This window comes from Heterodontus francisci, chromosome 44 (assembly GCF_036365525.1).
Source record: "Heterodontus francisci isolate sHetFra1 chromosome 44, sHetFra1.hap1, whole genome shotgun sequence".
In the NCBI taxonomy this organism is placed as follows: Eukaryota; Metazoa; Chordata; class Chondrichthyes; order Heterodontiformes; family Heterodontidae; genus Heterodontus; species Heterodontus francisci.
Window position 1 is genome coordinate 26,094,898 of NC_090414.1, and position 21,673 is coordinate 26,116,570.

At 55.2% G+C, this 21,673-nt stretch overlaps 2 protein-coding genes across 6 annotated transcripts in view; one reads left to right on the forward strand and one right to left on the reverse strand.

The window, feature by feature from the left end:
• The window catches only part of ganabb (glucosidase II alpha subunit b), a 79,393-nt gene extending 65,964 nt beyond the window's left edge, over positions 1–13,429 (forward strand). For both annotated transcript variants that reach the window (XM_068021533.1, XM_068021534.1), the window contains 7 exons: positions 332–396; positions 1,190–1,266; positions 1,378–1,452; positions 2,174–2,287; positions 2,811–2,923; positions 11,652–11,752; positions 11,836–13,429. In XM_068021533.1, the coding sequence (XP_067877634.1) occupies positions 332–396; positions 1,190–1,266; positions 1,378–1,452; positions 2,174–2,287; positions 2,811–2,923; positions 11,652–11,752; positions 11,836–11,945 (655 nt within the window). In that variant the 3' untranslated portion in view covers positions 11,946–13,429. The remainder of the gene's footprint in view (positions 1–331; positions 397–1,189; positions 1,267–1,377; positions 1,453–2,173; positions 2,288–2,810; positions 2,924–11,651; positions 11,753–11,835) is intronic.
• A 135-nt stretch (positions 13,430–13,564) lies between these two features.
• Positions 13,565–19,801, reverse strand: trpt1 (tRNA phosphotransferase 1). Of its 4 annotated transcripts, none has more exons than XM_068021520.1 (8): positions 19,633–19,801; positions 16,529–16,615; positions 16,358–16,439; positions 16,063–16,232; positions 15,493–15,670; positions 15,231–15,287; positions 15,021–15,131; positions 13,565–13,641 (listed from the first exon to the last, which is right to left on the reverse strand). In XM_068021520.1, the coding sequence occupies exons 2-8, from the start codon at positions 16,604–16,606 to the stop codon at positions 13,592–13,594; spliced, it is 726 nt and encodes a 241-aa protein (XP_067877621.1). In that variant the 5' UTR covers positions 16,607–16,615; positions 19,633–19,801; the 3' UTR covers positions 13,565–13,591. The 4 variants fall into 4 exon arrangements, with proteins under 4 accessions (XP_067877621.1, XP_067877620.1, XP_067877623.1 ...); XM_068021519.1 differs by lacking the exon at positions 19,633–19,801 and adding an exon at positions 16,824–16,894; XM_068021522.1 differs by lacking the exon at positions 19,633–19,801 and adding an exon at positions 16,824–16,894 and having other exon boundaries at positions 13,567–13,646.
• Between the last annotated feature and the right edge of the window lie 1,872 nt (positions 19,802–21,673).

A 21,673-nucleotide genomic window follows, 5' to 3' on the forward strand; every position in this document is an offset into this window, starting at 1 on the left:
TAGGAAGGAGCAGGGGAGTCCTGGGGCCAATATTTATCCCTCAACCAACATCATTAAAAACATGATCTGGGTCATTATCACATTGCTGTTTGTGGGATCTTGCTGTGTATAGGTTGGCTGCCACGTTTCCTACAATACAACAGTACTTCATTGGCAGTAATGTCTCTCTGGGACATCCTGAGGTGGTGAAAGGTGCTGGAGAAATACAAGTCTTTATTACCCTTTTCAGTATCTGAAGGAAGTGAGTGAGTGAGTGTTCAACATCTATATCAGGACAGTAAGTCTGGAAGAAAACTGCAGTGTAAAACGCAATTATTTTTAAACTCCTCAGAGCAATGTGGGTCGAGTTCCCTGATGACGTCAATACATTCAGCCTTGATGACCAGTACATGCTCGGTAAGTGGCACCTCTAACTCAGTACTCTCTCTTTCATCTTCCTTCTTTACTCCCTCTCCCCAGTTATGAACAGGAGGAGGCCGTTCAGCCCCTCGAGCCTGTTCAGTCATTCAGTTAGATCGCGGCTGATGTGTATCTGAACTCCATCTCCCCGCCTTGGTTCTGTAATCCTTAATCCCCCTCACCCAACATAAATCTATCCATCTCCGTTTTGACATTTCCAATTGACCCCCGGCCTCAGCAGCTTTCTGGGGGGAGAGAGTTCCCAATTTCCACTCCCCTTTGTGTGAAGAAGTGTTTCCTGACATCACCCCTGAACGGCCCGGGCTCTAATTTTAAGGTTCTGCCCCCTTGTTCTGGACTCCCCCCCGACCAGAGGAAATAGTTTCTCTCTATCGACCCGATCGAATCCTTTAATCATCTTAAACCCCTCGATTAGATCAACCCCTTAATCTTCTACACTCGAGGGAATACAAGCCCAGTCTGTGCAACCTGTCCTCGGAATTTAACCCTTTCATCCCGGGGATCATTCTGGTGAATCTGCTCTGTGGGTGAGTGGGACTAACTGAATAGCTGTACCAAAGAGATAGCAAAGGGATGGTGGGCTGATTGGTCTCCTACCCTGTTTCATCCTATGATTCAATGAAGTTTGTGCTTATACATCTTCAGATGTCTGAAGCAAAAAGTGACTTTTTTTAGTCTTTTTGAGCGAGCTGAGGTGTTTCCCTTTATACTGTTGGTCGAGGGTGTGTGGTGGTGGACTGATTTAATGCTGACCTTGTTTTTGGTCCAGGTAATGCACTGCTAATTCGGCCTGTGCTGGAACAAGAGGCTCGAGGAGTTCAGGTTTACTTGCCGGGAAAAGGGCAGGTGAGGTTCTCACCAAATGATATAGTTCCTATTCACATCCGCCCCCCCCCCCACCCCCCCCCCTCTACAACATTGAGACGTGCTAACTGTTTCCTGTTAATTCTTTGGCAGTTCTGGTATGATGTACACAGCCACCAGAAGCACACTGGCTCACTGAATCTGTACGTTCCTGTTACCATTAGCACGGTAAGCAAATCCTGTTTGTCTCTTTACACTTGTTGGGTGAAGGCAAACTTTAACCCCTTGGTTGTAGTCTGTTTGGTCTGGTAGTGCGGGGGACCACGCTCCTGTACTGGGACCGCGGTGCGGGGGACCCCGGGGACCGCACTCCTGTACTGGGACCGCGGTGCGGGGGACCCCGGGGACCGCACTCCTGTACTGGGACCGCGGTGCGGGTGACTCCCCGCTCCTGTACTGGGACCGCAGTGCGGGGGACCCCGGGGACCGCACTCCTGTACTGAGACCGAGGTGTGAGGGACTGCGCCATTTTAATGTCTGCTGGTGCATCTCATTCTGTTTTAAATAGACATTGAAAATCATTCATTAATTGGACTGTGAATCTGAGTTTTGAATGTGGGGGCGGGAAAGGCTTTAAAGTGCTTTCAGCCAATGAAAAGTGTTTGTGGGCCAATCAGAGGGAAGATCAAATGAGTTTTGAACCAATTTCTTTTGTCAGGTTGAGACCTGGGACAGGGAGTGGGGCCGAATAGAGGGACTTCAATTTACATCCATAGTCAAAGTAAAACACCATCTCTACCCTTGAGCACAAAGTTAACACATCAGCACAAAATCCTTTCACTGTGCAATCACCATGCGTTATGTATTCAATAAGGAATCCAACATTTAAAGCTCTGCTTCTACTCTTGCCTTTTATTGAAATCATCTTCTGCCCCCGACTGCTGTTCAGATTCCAGTCTATCAGCGTGGAGGCACCATCATTCCTCGAAAAGAACGTGTTCGGAGATCGTCGTCCTGTATGCAGAATGATCCCTACACACTTTATGTAGCATTGAATGCACAGGTACTGTTAACATAGTTTGTCTCTTCCTGATTGTGTTTGTGTGTCATACATAGTGGAATTCAGATCTAATTTTATCATATTACTTTTCAAATCTGTGGTGGTACATCTGTTGGCTGAGATATATATTGGCCCAGGACACTGAGGAGACTCCCCTGCACTGACGATAGTGGCCATGGGGTCTTTTACATTCACCTGAGTTTCAACCCAAAAGATGGTCCCTCCGACGGTGTGGGGGAGCTCCCTGTGCACGATCCCTCTGACGGTGTGGGGGAGCTCCCTGTGCACGGTACCTCATTGTCAAGCTGCATTAAAGGGCTCAAGTGGACGTTTTGGCTCCGGAAAGAGAACTACCCACTGAGCCAGGACTTGATAATATATCATCTGTATGGAACATTTGAATAAACAGGTCTGGGGTGGGTCGGGGAGAATGCCCTGCAGCGTGGATTCAGGACGAGACTTTCAAAGATGTGGCACTGCCTGGACGCTGGTCTTCCCAGTGCTAATGTGTGATCTTCTGTTCCAGAATGCCGCTGAAGGGGATCTGTTTGTCGATGATGGCCACACTTTCAACTTTGAAAAGAGAAAGGAATATGTACACAGGAAATTTATTTTCGTTAATAATTCCCTTAGCTCCAGGTAATTGTCTAGTGGATTACTGTTCAAAATTAAAAGGGTTACTGGGGCTGACTGCTGTGATAAGGCCATTAATTTCTGGGAGTCAGTGGTGGAGGAGGGCAGGGGGGTGCCACACTGGGCAGAGACAGTGAGGGGAGGGAGAGGGGCCACACTGGGCTGAGACGGAGTGAGGGGAGGGAGAGGGGCCACACTGCTCAGAGATGGAGTGAGGGGAGGGAGAGGGGCCACACTGGGCTGAGACGGAGTGAGGGGAGGGAGAGGGGCCACACTGCTCAGAGATGGAGTGAGGGGAGGGAGAGGGGCCACACTGCTCAGAGACGGAGTGAGGAGAGGGAGAGGGGCCACACTGGGCAGAGACTGAGTGAGGAGAGGGAGAGGGGCCACACTGGGCAGAGACGGAGTGAGGGGAGGGAGAGGGGCCACACTGCTCAGAGATGGAGTGAGGGGAGGGAGAGGGGCCACACTGGGCAGAGACAGTGAGGGGAGGGAGAGGGGCCACACTGCTCAGAGACGGAGTGAGGAGAGGGAGAGGGGCCACACTGGGCAGAGACTGAGTGAGGAGAGGGAGAGGGGCCACACTGGGCAGAGACTGAGTGAGGAGAGGGAGAGGGGCCACACTGGGCAGAGACGGAGTGAGGGGAGGGAGAGGGGCCACACTGGGCAGAGACGGAGTGAAGGGAAGGAGAGGGGCCACACTGGGCAGAGACGGAGTGAAGGGAAGGAGAGGGGCCACACTGGGCAGAGACGGAGTGAAGGGAAGGAGAGGGGCCACACTGGGCAGAGACGGTGGGGGGAGGGAGAGGGGCCACACTGGGCAGAGACGGAGAGGGAGAGGGGCCACACTGGGCAGAGACTGAGTGAGGGGAGGGAGAGGGGCCACACTGGGCAGAGACGGAGTGAGGGGAGGGAGAGGGGCCACACTGGGCAGAGACGGAGTGAGGGGAGGGAGAGGGGCCACACTGGGCAGAGACGGAGTGAGGGGAGGGAGAGGGGCCACACTGGGTAGAGACGGAGTGAGGGGAGGGAGAGGGGCCACACTGGGCAGAGACGGAGTGAGGGGAGGGAGAGGGGCCACACTGGGTAGAGACGGAGTGAGGGGAGGGAGAGGGGCCACACTGGGCAGAGACGGAGTGAGGGGAGGGAGAGGGGCCACACTGGGCAGAGACTGAGTGAGGGGAGGGAGAGGGGCCACACTGGGCAGAGACTGAGTGAGGGGAGGGAGAGGGGCCACACTGCTCAGAGACTGAGTGAGGGGAGGGAGAGGGGCCACACTGGGCAGAGACGGAGTGAGGGGAGGGAGAGGGGCCACACTGGGCAGAGACTGAGTGAGGGGAGGGAGAGGGGCCACACTGCTCAGAGACGGAGTGAGGGGAGGGAGAGGGGCCACACTGGGCAGAGACTGAGTGAGGGGAGGGAGAGGGGCCACACTGGGCAGAGACTGAGTGAGGGGAGGGAGAGGGGCCACACTGGGCAGAGACGGAGAGGGAGAGGGGCCACACTGGGCAGAGACTGAGTGAGGGGAGGGAGAGGGGCCACATTGGGCAGAGACGGAGAGGGAGAGGGGCCACACTGCTCAGAGACGGAGTGAGGGGAGGGAGAGGGGCCACACTGGGCAGAGACGGAGAGGGAGAGGGGCCACACTGGGCAGAGACTGAGTGAGGGGAGGGAGAGGGGCCACACTGGGCAGAGACGGAGTGAGGGGAGGGAGAGGGGCCACACTGGGCAGAGACGGAGTGAGGGGAGGGAGAGGGGCCACACTGGGCAGAGACGGAGTGAGGGGAGGGAGAGGGGCCACACTGGGTAGAGACGGAGTGAGGGGAGGGAGAGGGGCCACACTGGGCAGAGACGGAGTGAGGGGAGGGAGAGGGGCCACACTGGGCAGAGACGGAGTGAGGGGAGGGAGAGGGGCCACACTGGGCAGAGACGGAGTGAGGGGAGGGAGAGGGGCCACAGTGGGCAGAGACGGAGTGAGGGGAGGGAGAGGGGCCACACTGGGCAGAGACGGAGCGAGGGGAGGGAGAGGGGCCACACTGGGCAGAGACGGAGTGAGGGGAGGGAGAGGGGCCACACTGGGCAGAGACGGAGCGAGGGGAGGGAGAGGGGCCACACTGGGCAGAGATGGAGTGAGGGGAGGGAGAGGGGCCACACTGGGCAGAGACGGAGCGAGGGGAGGGAGAGGGGCCACACTGGGCAGAGACGGAGTGAGGGGAGGGAGAGGGGCCACACTGGGCAGAGACGGAGCGAGGGGAGGGAGAGGGGCCACACTGGGCAGAGACGGAGTGAGGGGAGGGAGAGGGGCCACACTGGGCAGAGACGGAGCGAGGGGAGGGAGAGGGGCCACACTGGGCAGAGATGGAGTGAGGGGAGGGAGAGGGGCCACACTGGGCAGAGACGGTGGGGGGAGGGAGAGGGGCCACAGTGGGTAGAGACTGAGTGAGGGGAGGGAGAGGGGCCACACTGGGCAGAGACTGAGTGAGGGGAGGGAGAGGGGCCACACTGGGCCGAGACGGAGCGAGGGGAGGGAGAGGGGCCACACTGGGCAGAGACTGAGTGAGGGGAGGGAGAGGGGCCACACTGGGCAGAGACTGAGTGAGGGGAGGGAGAGGGGCCACACTGGGCAGAGACTGAGTGAGGGGAGGGAGAGGGGCCACACTGGGCAGAGACTGAGTGAGGGGAGGGAGAGGGGCCACACTGGGCAGAGACTGAGTGAGGGGAGGGAGAGGGGCCACACTGGGCAGAGACGGAGTGAGGGGAGGGAGAGGGGCCAATCTGGGCAGAGACGGAGTGAGGGGAGGGAGAGGGGCCAATCTGGGCAGAGACGGAGCGAGGGGAGGGAGAGGGGCCACACTGCTCAGAGACGGAGTGAGGGGAGGGAGAGGGGCCACACTGCTCAGAGACGGAGTGAGGGGAGGGAGAGGGGCCACACTGGGTAGAGACAGTGAGGGGAGGGAGAGGGGCCACACTGGGCAGAGACTGAGTGAGGGGAGGGAGAGGGGCCACACTGGGCAGAGATGGAGTGAGGGGAGGGAGAGGGGCCACACTGCTCAGAGATGGAGTGAGGGGAGGGAGAGGGGCCACACTGGGCAGAGATGGAGTGAGGGGAGGGAGAGGGGCCACACTGGGCAGAGATGGAGTGAGGGGAGGGAGAGGGGCCACACTGCTCAGAGACGGAGTGAGGGGAGGGAGAGGGGCCACACTGGGCAGAGATGGAGTGAGGGGAGGGAGAGGGGCCACACTGCTCAGAGACGGAGTGAGGGGAGGGAGAGGGGCCACACTGGGCAGAGACGGAGCGAGGGGAGGGAGAGGGGCCACACTGGGCAGAGATGGAGTGAGGGGAGGGAGAGGGGCCACACTGGGCAGAGACGGTGGGGGGAGGGAGAGGGGCCACACTGGGCAGAGATGGAGTGAGGGGAGGGAGAGGGGCCACACTGCTCAGAGACGGAGTGAGGGGAGGGAGAGGGGCCACACTGGGCAGAGATGGAGTGAGGGGAGGGAGAGGGGCCACACTGGGCAGAGACGGAGTGAGGGGAGGGAGAGGGGCCACACTGGGCAGAGACTGAGTGAGGGGAGGGAGAGGGGCCAATCTGGGCAGAGACGGAGTGAGGGGAGGGAGAGGGGCCACACTGGGTAGAGACAGTGAGGGGAGGGAGAGGGGCCACACTGGGCAGAGACTGAGTGAGGGGAGGGAGAGGGGCCAATCTGGGCAGAGACGGAGTGAGGGGAGGGAGAGGGGCCACACTGGGTAGAGACAGTGGGGGGAGGGAGAGGGGCCACACTGGGCAGAGATGGAGTGAGGAGAGGGAGAGGGGCCACACTGGGTAGAGACGGAGTGAGGGGAGGGAGAGGGGCCACACTGGGTAGAGACAGTGGGGGGAGGGAGAGGGGCCACACTGGGCAGAGATGGAGTGAGGAGAGGGAGAGGGGCCACACTGGGTAGAGACAGTGGGGGGAGGGAGAGGGGCCACACTGGGCAGAGATGGAGTGAGGAGAGGGAGAGGGGCCACACTGGGCAGAGATGGAGTGAGGGGAGGGAGAGGGGCCACACTGGGCAGAGATGGAGTGAGGAGAGGGAGAGGGGCCACACTGGGCAGAGATGGAGTGAGGGGCCACACTGGGCAGAGACGGAGTGAGGAGAGGGAGAGGGGCCACACTGGGCAGAGACGGAGTGAGGGGCCACACTGGGCAGAGACGGAGTGAGGAGAGGGAGAGGGGCCACAGTGGGCAGAGAGGGAGAGGGGCCACACTGGGCAGAGACAGTGAGGGGAGGGAGAGGGGCCACACTGGGCAGAGATGGAGTGAGGGGAGGGAGAGGGGCCACAGTGGGCAGAGACGGAGTGAGGGGCCACACTGGGCAGAGACGGAGTGAGGAGAGGGAGAGGGGCCACACTGGGCAGAGACGGAGTGAGGGGCCACACTGGGCAGAGACAGTGAGGGGAGGGAGAGGGGCCACACTGGGCAGAGATGGAGTGAGGGGAGGGAGAGGGGCCACACTGGGCAGAGATGGAGTGAGGGGCCACACTGGGCAGAGACAGTGAGGGGAGGGAGAGGGGCCACACTGGGCAGAGATGGAGTGAGGGGAGGGAGAGGGGCCACACTGGGCAGAGACAGTGAGGGGAGGGAGAGGGGCCACACTGGGCAGAGATGGAGTGAGGGGAGGGAGAGGGGCCAATCTGGGCAGAGACAGTGAGGGGAGGGAGAGGGGCCACACTGCTCAGAGACGGAGTGAGGGGAGGGAGAGGGGCCACACTGGGCAGAGACGGAGTGAGGGGCCACACTGGGCAGAGACAGTGAGGGGAGGGAGAGGGGCCACACTGGGCAGAGATGGAGTGAGGGGAGGGAGAGGGGCCACACTGGGCAGAGACAGTGAGGGGAGGGAGAGGGGCCACACTGGGCAGAGATGGAGTGAGGGGCCACACTGGGCAGAGACGGAGTGAGGAGAGGGAGAGGGGCCACACTGGGCAGAGATGGAGTGAGGGGCCACACTGGGCAGAGACGGAGTGAGGGGAGGGAGAGGGGCCACACTGGGCAGAGACGGAGTGAGGGGCCACACTGGGCAGAGACGGAGTGAGGGGAGGGAGAGGGGCCACACTGGGCAGAGACGGAGTGAGGGGAGGGAGAGGGGCCACACTGGGCAGAGACGGAGTGAGGGGCCACACTGGGCAGAGACGGAGTGAGGAGAGGGAGAGGGGCCACACTGGGCAGAGATGGAGTGAGGGGCCACACTGGGCAGAGACGGAGTGAGGGGCCACACTGGGCAGAGACGGAGTGAGGAGAGGGAGAGGGGCCACACTGGGCAGAGACGGTGGGGGGAGGGAGAGGGGCCACACTGGGCAGAGATGGAGTGAGGGGCCACACTGGGCAGAGACGGAGTGAGGAGAGGGAGAGGGGCCACACTGGGTAGAGACGGAGTGAGGAGAGGGAGAGGGGCCACACTGGGCAGAGACGGAGTGAGGAGAGGGAGAGGGGCCACACTGGGCAGAGACGGAGTGAGGAGAGGGAGAGGGGCCACACTGGGCAGAGATGGAGTGAGGGGCCACACTGGGCAGAGACGGAGTGAGGAGAGGGAGAGGGGCCACACTGGGCAGAGACGGAGTGAGGAGAGGGAGAGGGGCCACACTGGGCAGAGATGGAGTGAGGGGCCACACTGGGCAGAGACGGAGTGAGGAGAGGGAGAGGGGCCACACTGGGCAGAGACGGAGTGAGGAGAGGGAGAGGGGCCACACTGGGCAGAGATGGAGTGAGGAGAGGGAGAGGGGCCACACTGGGCAGAGACGGTGGGGGGAGGGAGAGGGGCCACACTGGGCAGAGACGGTGGGGGGAGGGAGAGGGGCCACACTGGGCAGAGACGGAGAGGGAGAGGGGCCACACTGGGCAGAGACGGAGAGGGAGAGGGGCCACACTGGGCAGAGACAGTGAGGGGAGGGAGAGGGGCCACACTGGGCAGAGATGGAGTGAGGGGAGGGAGAGGGGCCACACTGGGCAGAGATGGAGAGGGAGAGGGGCCACACTGGGCAGAGACGGAGAGGGAGAGGGGCCACAGTGGGCAGAGACGGAGAGGGAGAGGGGCCACAGTGGGCAGAGAGGGAGAGGGGCCACACTGGGCAGAGACGGAATGAGGGGAGGGAGAGGGGCCACACTGGGCAGAGACGGAGAGGGAGAGGGGCCACACTGGGCAGAGACGGAGTGAGGGGAGGGAGAGGGGCCACACTGGGCAGAGATGGAGTGAGGGGAGGGAGAGGGGCCACACTGGGCAGAGACGGAGTGAGGGGAGGGAGAGGGGCCACACTGGGCAGAGATGGAGTGAGGGGAGGGAGAGGGGCCACACTGGGCAGAGACGGAGAGGGAGAGGGGCCACACTGGGCAGAGACAGTGAGGGGAGGGAGAGGGGCCACACTGGGCAGAGATGGAGTGAGGGGAGGGAGAGGGGCCACACTGGGCAGAGACGGAGAGGGAGAGGGGCCACACTGGGCAGAGACGGAGAGGGAGAGGGGCCACAGTGGGCAGAGACGGAGAGGGAGAGGGGCCACAGTGGGCAGAGAGGGAGAGGGGCCACACTGGGCAGAGATGGAGAGGGAGAGGGGCTACACTGGGCAGAGACGGAGTGAGGGGAGGGAGAGGGGCCACACTGGGCAGAGATGGAGTGAGGGGAGGGAGAGGGGCCACACTGGGCAGAGACGGAGAGGGAGAGGGGCCACACTGGGCAGAGACGGAGTGAGGGGAGGGAGAGGGGCCACACTGGGCAGAGACGGAGTGAGGGGAGGGAGAGGGGCCACACTGGGCAGAGACGGAGTGAGGGGAGGGAGAGGGGCCACACTGGGCAGAGACGGAGTGAGGGGAGGGAGAGGGGCCACACTGGGCAGAGACGGAGTGAGGGGAGGGAGAGGGGCCACACTGCTCGGAGACGGAGTGAGGGGAGGGAGAGGGGCCACACTGCTCGGAGACGGAGTGAGGGGAGGGAGAGGGGCCACACTGGGCAGAGACAGAGAGGGAGAGGGGCCACACTGGGCAGAGACGGAGTGAGGGGAGGGAGAGGGGCCACACTGGGCAGAGACGGAGAGGGAGAGGGGCCACACTGGGCAGAGACGGAGTGAGGGGAGGGAGAGGGGCCACAGTGGGCAGAGACGGAGTGAGGGGAGGGAGAGGGGCCACACTGGGCAGAGATGGAGTGAGGGGAGGGAGAGGGGCCACACTGGGCAGAGACGGAGAGGGAGAGGGGCCACACTGGGCAGAGACAGTGAGGGGAGGGAGTGGGGCCACACTGGGCAGAGACGGAGAGGGAGAGGGGCCACACTGGGCAGAGACGGAGTGAGGGGAGGGAGAGGGGCCACAGTGGGCAGAGACGGAGTGAGGGGAGGGAGAGGGGCCACACTGGGCAGAGACGGAGTGAGGGGAGGGAGAGGGGCCACACTGGGCAGAGACGGAGAGGGAGAGGGGCCACACTGGGCAGAGATGGAGTGAGGGGAGGGAGAGGGGCCACACTGGGCAGAGACAGTGAGGGGAGGGAGAGGGGCCACACTGGGCAGAGACGGAGAGGGAGAGGGGCCACACTGGGCAGAGATGGAGTGAGGGGAGGGAGAGGGGCCACACTGGGCAGAGACAGTGAGGGGAGGGAGAGGGGCCACACTGGGCAGAGATGGAGTGAGGGGAGGGAGAGGGGCCACACTGGGCAGAGACGGAGTGAGGGGAGGGAGAGGGGCCACACTGGGCAGAGACGGAGTGAGGGGAGGGAGAGGGGCCACACTGGGCAGAGACGGAGAGGGAGAGGGGCCACACTGGGCAGAGACGGAGTGAGGGGAGGGAGAGGGGCCACACTGGGCAGAGATGGAGTGAGGGGAGGGAGAGGGGCCACACTGGGCAGAGACGGAGTGAGGGGAGGGAGAGGGGCCACACTGGGCAGAGACGGAGTGAGGGGAGGGAGAGGGGCCACACTGGGCAGAGACGGAGAGGGAGAGGGGCCACACTGGGCAGAGATGGAGTGAGGGGAGGGAGAGGGGCCACACTGGGCAGAGATGGAGTGAGGGGAGGGAGAGGGGCCACACTGGGCAGAGACGGAGAGGGAGAGGGGCCACACTGGGCAGAGACAGTGAGGGGAGGGAGAGGGGCCACACTGGGCAGAGATGGAGTGAGGGGAGGGAGAGGGGCCACACTGGGCAGAGACGGAGTGAGGGGAGGGAGAGGGGCCACACTGGGCAGAGACGGAGTGAGGGGAGGGAGAGGGGCCACACTGGGCAGAGACGGAGGGAGAGGGGCCACACTGGGCAGAGACGGAGCGAGGGGAGGGAGAGGGGCCACACTGGGCAGAGACGGAGTGAGGGGAGGGAGAGGGGCCACACTGGGCAGAGATGGAGGGAGAGGGGCCACAGTGGGCAGAGACGGAGTGAGGGGAGGGAGAGGGGCCACACTGGGCAGAGACGGAGTGAGGGGAGGGAGAGGGGCCACACTGCTCGGAGACGGAGTGAGGGGAGGGAGAGGGGCCACGTGGCGCTGCTCAGAGACGGAGTGAGAGCTGCTCAGCTCTTTGCCACTTATCCTAGTGAGCTGACACCAGTTCGAGCCTCCTTGTGCTGCCACCACTGCTGGAAGCTGCCTGGGTGGCCGAGTAACAGCTCGGACTGAAGTTGCTCTGAGCAAAGGTACTTTGTCTCCTCCAGTTACACACCCAGACTGTCGAACCCTGCATCAATCCACTGTATCAAGCTCGGTGTTGAATTGTTTAATCTTATTCCAGATGTGCTGATCCCAATGGCCACTATAATACTGCTGCATGGATAGAGAGAGTGTTAGTTCTGGGAGCGAGAAGACCCTCTTCTGTTGTCATTAAACTCTCAGGTAAGGAACCCAGTGCTGCAGTTCCAGTTTCGAATTTTTTTTCAGGTGATCTGTTGTCTGAGATGTTTATCATTCTCCTGCAGATGGAAGTGAATTGAGCCTAGACTTTGAACACAACGCAGAGACCTCAGTCCTAACAATTCGGAAACCTGCTGTGAACATCGCTGTTGACTGGACCTTGTATATCCGATAATCCACTGTCCACTCGCCACATCTCTCTTCTCTTGCAATCGATCTCTCTCTCTCTTTTTCTCTCTCCAGTAGGGTTACTCAGCTGTTCTAATCAGCATCTGGGCAAACAATGGGGATTTGAAAGCTGGGGTTTTACTGTTGAAGTTTATGAATGGAGTTTGGGAGCTGCCACATTCCCTTCGACTTCCTCCTATAATTTCTTCAACTAGCCAGCAGCAAGAAAACTAAGCCTGCCTTGGAGTTACTGCAAACCTTCTCTTCTAACCCTGCTGATGCCACATGCAGTTAAGCTGCAAGACTGTTTGTTTCTCCAGGACACACTGCGTGTGGTTCGCCATGCTTTCTTCCTGTGTGGCTGCCTTGCACTGCTTCTGTTCCAGCATTAACTCTCATGTCCTGCCTTGATGGACACACTCTCTCAAACTCTGTCTCTTCCTCCCTCTGCACGAGCTCTCTTGCTCATCCTTATTTGCCACTTAGCTGCAGGCAGTTTTTATTCACTGAGCAGTAGCAAGGCTGAAGCCAGCTCTTGGATTCCCGCAGGTGCCCTGACTGCTGCACGTTAGGACGGGTGCCTTCACAGTAGGATTTAATGTCAGGGAGTTGATGCTGAGCATGACACCTGCTTGGGTGGTGCGTGGGTGCTTTCACTTTCTTCTGCCCCACCCTGTGAGTGATGTCCCTGACCGTGCTTGCCCATCCCTTTGTGAGCAAATCAGTAGCCAAATTTCATCCCTGTAAGTATTCCTGTTCTTCGCCCCCCCCCCCCCCCCCTTCTGAGCTGTAAGTTGGTGGGGGGGTGCTAGAAAAATGTTTTGGGTTTTAGATGAAGCCCAGCCTCAGAATTCTCAGTACCTGGTATTTCTCTGAGGCAAAACCATCGCCTGGTGGTTCAGGAAATTTAGCAACATTTGCTCGACGACAAAGTCTGATCATGATGGTGATTTCTTGGTGAGATTGTGTGCGGACAGTTTTAATTCTTTGATTTAGCCCTGCACTCTAGTTTTTATGAATATCCCCATACACAGTTCGAGTATGTGAGTAATGACTCTATCGTCCAAATGTATCCGACTTCACAGTGAAATTGCAAAACAGAATGAGTGAATTATTTTTCTGCTTGGATTTTCCAATGGGTTTGAGTGTTCTGTTAGTGCCCTGTCTTGTGTGTTTTCCCCAAACACTCTCCCTTCCTTCTTCCCCTCCTTCCTTTTCCACTCAGTAGCTGCTGGTGCCCTGGTGCAGGGACTGGGTGTAATGTTCGGTCTGGGTGTTTAAAGCAGCTGCACCCGCCCCCCCCCCCCCCTCCCCCTCCCTCCAGCTTTTCACACCTCATCTCAACTGGGTCTCCACTCGTTCCTGCCCTCCGCCTCCACCTCAAAGTTACTGAGCAGTTGAAGGAAAAGTTTTTAAAATGTCAGTTAGTGATGATTGATCTCCTGTTTTGGATGTTTTTGATAAATGGATACAATTAAAAAATTTAAACTGTGTGTGGCTTGTTTACTGTCCCTGACAAATCACCCATTAGAATTGAACTGACATTCTATTCATATCTCTATCCTTAACCAACCTTGTCTGACAATGAAATAAACCTCTTTGCTTTGTTACAATAATAGAACCAGATGATGAAAACAAGAGATTTTAATAACTTTATCTGACCCTGTTGCGTGAAGCTTTTCTCATCAGTCCAAGGGCAGCAACTGTCCTGAAAGATAAAGCATAGCACTGCAAAGCAAGCCTGCTGCAGACACACACACCCTCCATCAGAGTTACATAGCACAGAAACAGGCCCGTGCCAGCCAACAACAAGCCCTTATTCATTCTAATCCCATTTTCCAGCATAGCCTAGTATGCTATGGCCTTTCAAGTGCTCATCTAAATACTTAAATGTTGTGAGGGTTCCTGCCTCTACCACCCCTTCAGGCAGTGTGTTCCCTCAGGCCAACCACCCTCTGGGTAAAAACATTTTTCTTCAAATCCTTCCCTTTAGTTATTGACAGTTTCACTAAGGGGAAAAAGTTTCTTCCTATCAATGCCTCTCATAATTTTGTGTGCCTGAATCAGGTCCCCACTCAACCTTCTCCACTCTAAGGAAAACAACTCTAGTCTGTCTTCATAGCTGAAATGCTCCAGCCCAGGCAACATCCTGGTGAATCTCCTCTGCACCCTCTCCAGTGCAATCACATCCTTCCTATAGTGTGGTGACCAGAACTGTACACAGTACTCCAGCTGTAGCCTAACTAGTGTTTTATACAGCTCCATTATAACCTCCCTGCTCTTATATTCTGTGCCTTGACTAATAAAGGCAAATATCTCATATGCCTTCCCAACCACCTTATCAGTGATCCATGGACACATACATCCAAAGTCCCTCTGTACTTCCTAGGGTTCTACCATCCATTGTATATTCCCTTGCCTTGTTAGTCCTCCCAAAGTGCATCACCTCACACTTCTCAGATTAAACTCCATTTGCCACTGCTCCGCCCATCTATATCATCCTGTAATCTAAGGCTTTCCTCCTCACTGCATTACCACCAATTTTCGTGTCATCTGCAAACTTACCGATCATACCTCCTATATGCACGTTTAAATCATTAATGTACACTACAAACAACAAGGGTCTTGGTGGCACACCACTGGTCACGGGCTTCCACTCACAAAAATGACCCGCGACCACCTCCTGCCACAAAGTCAATGCTGGATCCAAATTGCCCTGGATCCCATGGGCTAGTACCCAGGCAGGGCCTTACTGATGTCCATGTATACTACATCAACTGGTTAACTGTCATCTGCTCACCTTGAAAAATTCAACCAAATTTGCAATGCCCTTCCCTGTGGCTGGGTAACTGCCAGGTGACAGTATAGCCTCCCTGAGGTTGATCTTTTACGATTGAGATTTCTTCACTCAAATGGTTGTGAATTTTTTGGAATTGTACAGATACATAGCAGGCTCTTGCACACTACTCAACCCCACACTCCCTGAATGTACGACAAATGTTTTACTGTTCCACCACAACTACCCTCCCAAAAATGTGCCTTGGTTGTTACGATCACTTTCTGTCCCGTTTCAAGAACTCACTGGTTGGTTTTAACTGCAGAACTTTCTGGAAGTATTTTCGAGGCAAAACACCCTCATCATTCCCTGGAGTTAAAATCACCTGATTGGTGGAGAAGTAAAATGGAATCCTGTCTGCAAAACAAGAACATTTCCACAAAAAAAATCATTCCCGAGAAGGATGTGGGGAAGTGGTCTTTAAAACAAGAGTGAGCACATGTTGCCCTAACTCACCCTTCAGAGCTCTGCTCAGCTCAATGAAGATGGCCACATCACAGTTACTCCGCATACCTGCAGGGTTGGAAGAAAGGTGACAGGCAGAGGGTGTAACATCATCACAGCACTTTATTGAAACACACTAAGCAACAATGCAAGATAGACAATTCTAACAGTGGAGGAGCCTACTCAGTAACTGCAGCCATTGGTGTGGATACTACATACATCCCATCATAGTCCCGAACCTCTGACACCACCCCTGCCGTTGACCCCCACTCACCACTCACAACCTCCCCTTCCTCAGGCAGTCCTGGTGCCAGGTGGATGTGTGCGCGGGACATGCATCGCAGTCCCTGGGCCTTAATGGAGGGCCAATGTCGGAGGTAGGTGCCATGGACAGCCTGGTCTGGAACATTCCCAGCATCCAGGGAGATCGGGATCAGCTCCAACTCCGCCACCTTACAGATCAAAATAAACAAACCAGAGATTACGGCAACATTAGTTTTATTAAAGCACGTTCACCACAGCTGAGAAACTATTACACTGCCCTCCCCTCAAACAAACACTCCCAGGACAGGTACAGCACAGGGTCAGATACAGAGGAAAGCTCCCTCTACACTGTCCCCATCAACGAAAATTATCACCAGCTTTGGACTTGTGTTGCCATGAAGTGGGCCGGTGTGTGGTGATGGGCTCACATCACTGAAAACAGGGACAAGGCTGACAAACTTACTTCAGGTCAAATCTCACCATCTTCACTAATGGTCTGGGACCCATCAGCTACCCATGCTGCTGATCCAATTGCTTCCCTGACCACCAACACTGCACCCACAATTAATATTAAGGTTACCTGAAGAGTGTGGCCCTGGTTGGCTCGGATCTGCAGCATCCCAGTCTCGGGGTGCAAGCGCAGTGTAAAACGCTGCTTGCTGTTCGTCTCCACCACTCGTTGAATGTCCTGTTCTGAGTAACGTTTGTAGTGGGGGTGTTGCAGAATCTCATCCACATTCAGGAACCCATCTGCAGGAAAGTCAAGAACAGTCAGCTCAGCAGGTGAAGCACTCAGGGTCTCTGAGTCAATAACCGTCCCGTCTCTCTCGCTCCGTATCCCCTTGTTTCCCTTCTCTCAATCAGTAGCTCTTTACCTTTGCCCATCACAAATCCCAGTTCAGTCGCTCCGTGTCGTAGGATGTAGGAAAGGGCTTTGGATAACTGGACATCTGGATCCTGCCAATGTTTAAATGGAATGTTTACCGGTGAGTGAGCCTCAGACATTGATACCGACAGAACCACTGCTGCTCAAAACTCAAACCCACCTGCTTCGGTCGTCTGCCGTGCCGATGCCCTGTGCCCCCTCTGCGAGGTTCTGCCCAACGCGGACCTCGTTCCATCATTCAACCTTCCTAAAAGCGGTCAATGCAAAGAATAACAAAAGGTAACAACTTGCTTGTAACTGAGGCTAAGACGAATTAACAGGTACAGAAGGGGCACGACTGGCACAGGGACCAAGCGTGACAGCGAGGGCGTGACAGCCTCTGCACCAACCGCAACCTCCCCCTCCCCCCCTTTACAGACCCTGAAACTCAGTGAACCAAGTTTAAAAATCATTACATGCAGCTTTAGGCCGAGGCTGCAGGGAACTCCCACCCCGAGACTCAGGCCCTGGATCCGGGCCTAACCCGGAAGTGCAATAAACACATATGGCCACCAGGTGGTGTCGTCAGACAACCCGCCAGCGCCCTCCTGTGGTGCAGAGGCGGTACTGCACGCACCTCCAATTCTTTTTGTTTTTTTCATGGGTTGTGGGCGTCACTGACTCGGTCATCATTGGTTTCCCATCCCTAAATACTCTTGAGAAAGTGGTGAGCTGCCTTTGTGAACCGCTGCAGTCCATGTGGTGGAGGTAATGATGCTGGCAATGTAGGTAGCGATGGTACTGCCAATGAACATCAAGAGATGGTTCGATTCTCTCTTAGAGATGGTCATTGCCTGGCCCTTGTGTGGCACGAATGTTACTTGCCACTTATCAGCCCAAGCCTGGATGTTGTCCAGGTCTTGCTGCAGCTGCACATGGGCTGCTTCAGTATCTGAGGTGCGAGCATGCAATCATCAGCAAATATCCCCCACTTCTGACCTTATGATTGAAGGGAGGTCATTGATGAAGCAGCTGAAGATGCTTGGGCGTGGGACACTACCCTGAGGAACTCCTGCAGTGATGTCCTGGAGCTCAGATGATTGACCTCCAACAACCACAACCATCTTCCTTTGTGCTGGATATGATTCTAACCAGCAGAGAGTTTCCCCCTTGACCTCAGTTTTGCGAGGCTGCCTTGATGCCATACTTGGTCAAACGCTGCCTTGATGTCAAGGGCAGTCACTCTCACCTCACCTCTTGAGTTCAGCTCTTCTGTCCATGTTTGAACCAAGGCTGTAATGAGGTCAGGAGCTGAGAGGTCCTGGCGGAACCCAAACTTTCATAAGCACACTTTTTCTCCATCTCTTTCGTCATCCAGGGTGCTCTGAATTTGTTTGCCCTACCTTTCCCCTTTGTGGGAATATAGTTTGGGCACAGTCAAAGCATCTCCTCTTTAAAAGATCGCCCATTGTTCAGTTATCATTTTGCCTGCCAACCTTTGATTCCGATTTATCTGGGTCAGATGCATTCTTACCCCATTGAAGTTGGCTTTCCCCCAGTTCATTATTCTTACTTTGGTTTGTTCTTTGTCCTTTTCTGTAGCCAACCTAAATGTTATGATAAAAGAATCACTGTCCCCTAAATCTTCCCCAACTGACACTTGGTCCACCTCATTCCCAAGGACCAGGTCTAGCAGTGCCTCCTTTCCAGTCCAATAACATTACCACCGTCTCCTGTAAAACCCTTTGACCAGAGCAGCCCTGATCCCCTGACCCTGACAGATCAATTGACCCGGAGACTGACCCCAAGCCTAACTGAGCCACTAACCCCTGATCCTTAGCCCCACCCAGTGACCCCCTGATCACAAGCTTGACTGACTCACTGAACTGTAGTTCCACAGCACAGAATGCCTCACCCAGAGAAAAGGTTCATGCACTCCTGCTTTATTGTGGTTTTGGTTTTTATTTAGCCTACAAACAGCAGTCACACTTGAAATAAAAGGTGTTCATTGGCTGTGTAAGGTGCTATATAAATGCAACTCATTTTTCACTGAACAGTTTCAGTCTTTAAAATAAGTTTTTTCCTTTCTCAAACCTTCCCATGTGGATTATGTTCTTTGCCTTTGCTCTCTCCCCAGGAAACCCATCATTCCCAGCAGCCAGCTTGGGATCCCTCCCTAAATATCACCCTGCAATAACATGTAATTATATCACAACTTTAAAGCAGTAAAACATCCCCAAGGTGCTTCACAGGAGCATAAACCAGACAGAATTTGACCCCGAGCATCATAAAGAGATATTGGGGACAGGCGACCAAAAGCTCAGTCAGCGGTTGGTTTTAAGGAGCGTCTTAAAGGAGGAGAGAGAGGCGGAGAGGTTTAGGGAGGGAATTCCAGAGCTTAGGGCCCCTGGCAGCTGAAGGCACGGCCGCCAATGGTGGAGCGATGGAAATCGGGGGATGGACAAGAGGCCGGAATTGGGGGAGGTTCCAGAAGTAGGGAGGGTTGTAGGAGGTTACAGAGATAGATAGGGAGGGGGCAAGGTGTCTGGAAGGATTTGAACATAAGGATGAGAATTTTAAAAGAGGCATTGCCGGACTGGGTGCCAATGTAGGTCAGCGAGCACAGGGGGTGATGGGTGAACAAGACTTAGAATCATAGAAAGTTTATAGCACACAAAGAGGACACTTGGCCCATCATGCCTGCACCAGCCAGAAAAAAAAAGAAGCTCCCAGCCTAATCCCACCTTCCAGGATTTGGTCGGTAGCCCTGCAGGTTACAGCACATTTGGTGTGAGTTAGGACACAGGACAGCAGAGGTGTCTGACCTCTGTTACATAACCCAGCTACAGAGGATGATGGCCCACAGTACTAAGCACCACACAGGAGAAAGAATACAAAGTAATAATGAATATCCCAGCTTGGAATTGAAAAGCTTGAAAAAGATAGCTCTGCTATTTCCATTGGTAAAGCTGAAGCAGATTCCAGCCCCAGACTATCCTGAGTAAAGAGGATTGCAGGCCAGGCAGCATAACATAGGCATTCCCGAGACTAGAAGAGGGTGAAAACGTTCAGGATTCCTGCTCCTACTTTTATCCAGTGACTATCAGGAGAGAGGATCAAGCTTCAAAGTGATGCACTCCAAAGTCAAATATCAGCCTACACTTCAAACATTTCTCAAAGGCTTTCACCACCATTGTGCTTTCTCTAAGTTTCTGAACTTTACTACAGGACATAAAATTACTAACAATACATTAAAAATGAACATTACAAGGAGAGCAAGCTTACCTGAACGTCAGAACAGCCTCTAAACGGTTCCTGTCAGAGACCTGCTGAATGAGGAGCTTTCATGTCCATACACTGGCCCAGAACTGGAGTGTCACCTGAAGCAGACTGTTAATCAATTACAGTCCCAGCATCTGTGCAAAGCTCCAGAAGATTAATCTGATTGGCTGAACTTTGATGAGCCATTTACTGAACAATTAATTAGTCTAAATATATATATATATATATATATATTTAAAATATATGGGTGCGTGTGTGTATATATGTATATAAAAATATGTGCATATAGTGTGTATATATATATATATATATAAATAATATACATGATAGTTAACTTGCATTTTTACAGACCACCTAAATGCAGTAAAACATCCCCAGGTGCTTCACAGGACCGTAAATCAGACAGAATTTGACCCCGAGCCACATAAGGAGATATTAGGGACCGGCGATCAAAAACTCGGTCAAAGAGGTCGCTTTTAAGGAGCGTCTTAAAGGAGGAGAGAGAGAGGCGGAGAGGTTTAGGGAGGGAATTCCAGAGCTTAGGGCCCCAGGCAGCTGAAGGCACGGCCGCCAATGGTGGAGCGATGGGAATCGGGGGATGGTCAAGAGGCCAGAATTGGAGGAGCTCAGAGATCTCGGAGGGTTGTAGGGGCTGGAGGAGGTTACAGAGATAGGGAGGGTTGTAGGGGCCGGAGGAGGTTACAGAGATGGGGAGGGTTGTAGGGACTGGAGGAGGTTACAGAGATGGGGAGGGTTGTAGGGACTGGAGGAGGTTACAGAGATAGGGAGGGTTGTAGGAGCTAGAGGAGGTTACAGAGATAGGGAGGGTTGTAGGGACTGGAGGAGGTTACAGAGATAGGGAGGGTTGTAGGAGCTAGAGGAGGTTACAGAGATAGGGAGGGTTGTAGGGGCCGGAGGAGGTTACAGAGATGGGGAGGGTTGTAGGGGCTGGAGGAGGTTACAGAGATAGGGAGGGTTGTAGGGACTGGAGGAGGTTACAGAGATAGGGAGGGTTGTAGGAGCTAGAGGAGGTTACAGAGATAGGGAGGGTTGTAGGGGCTGGAGGAGGTTACAGAGGGTTGTAGGGGCTGGAGGAGGTTACAGAGATAGGGAGGGGGCGAGGAGGGACTTGAACAGGAGGGCAGGGATTTTAAAATGGAGGTGTTGTGGGACTGAAGCCAGTGTAGGTCAGTGAATACAGGGATGATGGGTGAACAGGACATGGTGCGATTAGGACACTATGTTTTATAAAGAGAGGATTGTTATGTAGTATAATGCATGTACCAAGTATTTTGTTTTTTAAAGGCACGGCCCTTTCTGGCCAATTCGAACTGTTAAGTAAACACGTGCTGAAAGCTCAGTACAACGTGGGTCAGCTCCAGACTATCGATCAGAAACTGCAGCATTTTAACATCCAATCACACATTGTGCAAAACCAAGCCAGCAAAAACATTACACACTTACAGAGTCAATCCAAATGTATTATATAAGCTAATATACTGAATTATATTTATATACAATGAGATTGAACAAGTCTTGTTTAATAATACAACTGAGGTGTACTTAGTCTATCAGCCTTTACCAGTACATAACGAACCATTTTACAATAAGATACAAAAAAACTCCAAGTAGGACCAGACGACAGGTGAATATTTCAGCTTCAAGTTCTTTCATCAGTCAATCCCTTCTATAAAGAGGGGAGGGAAGGAGCTCCCTCTTGAAATGTCAATCTCTCTCAGCCACCAACTTGAATGGCTGCATCCCTGGCAATTTATTTCCATGACATACCTCAGTTAAGATACTGGGGATCCATCGTAATGAGGTGGTGTTACCAGTCGACAGAGTCCTCCAATTCAACACACGACACAAACCTGTAGCCCAGGAACGAAGACGAGGGCAGAACTCCAGAGACTTGAACCTATAATCCACACTCATACTCCCTAGTGTCAGTACTGAGGGAGTTCCGCACTGTCGGAGGGTCAGTACTGAGGGAGTTCCGCACTGTCGGAGGGTCAGTACTGAGGGAGTTCCGCACTGTCGGAGG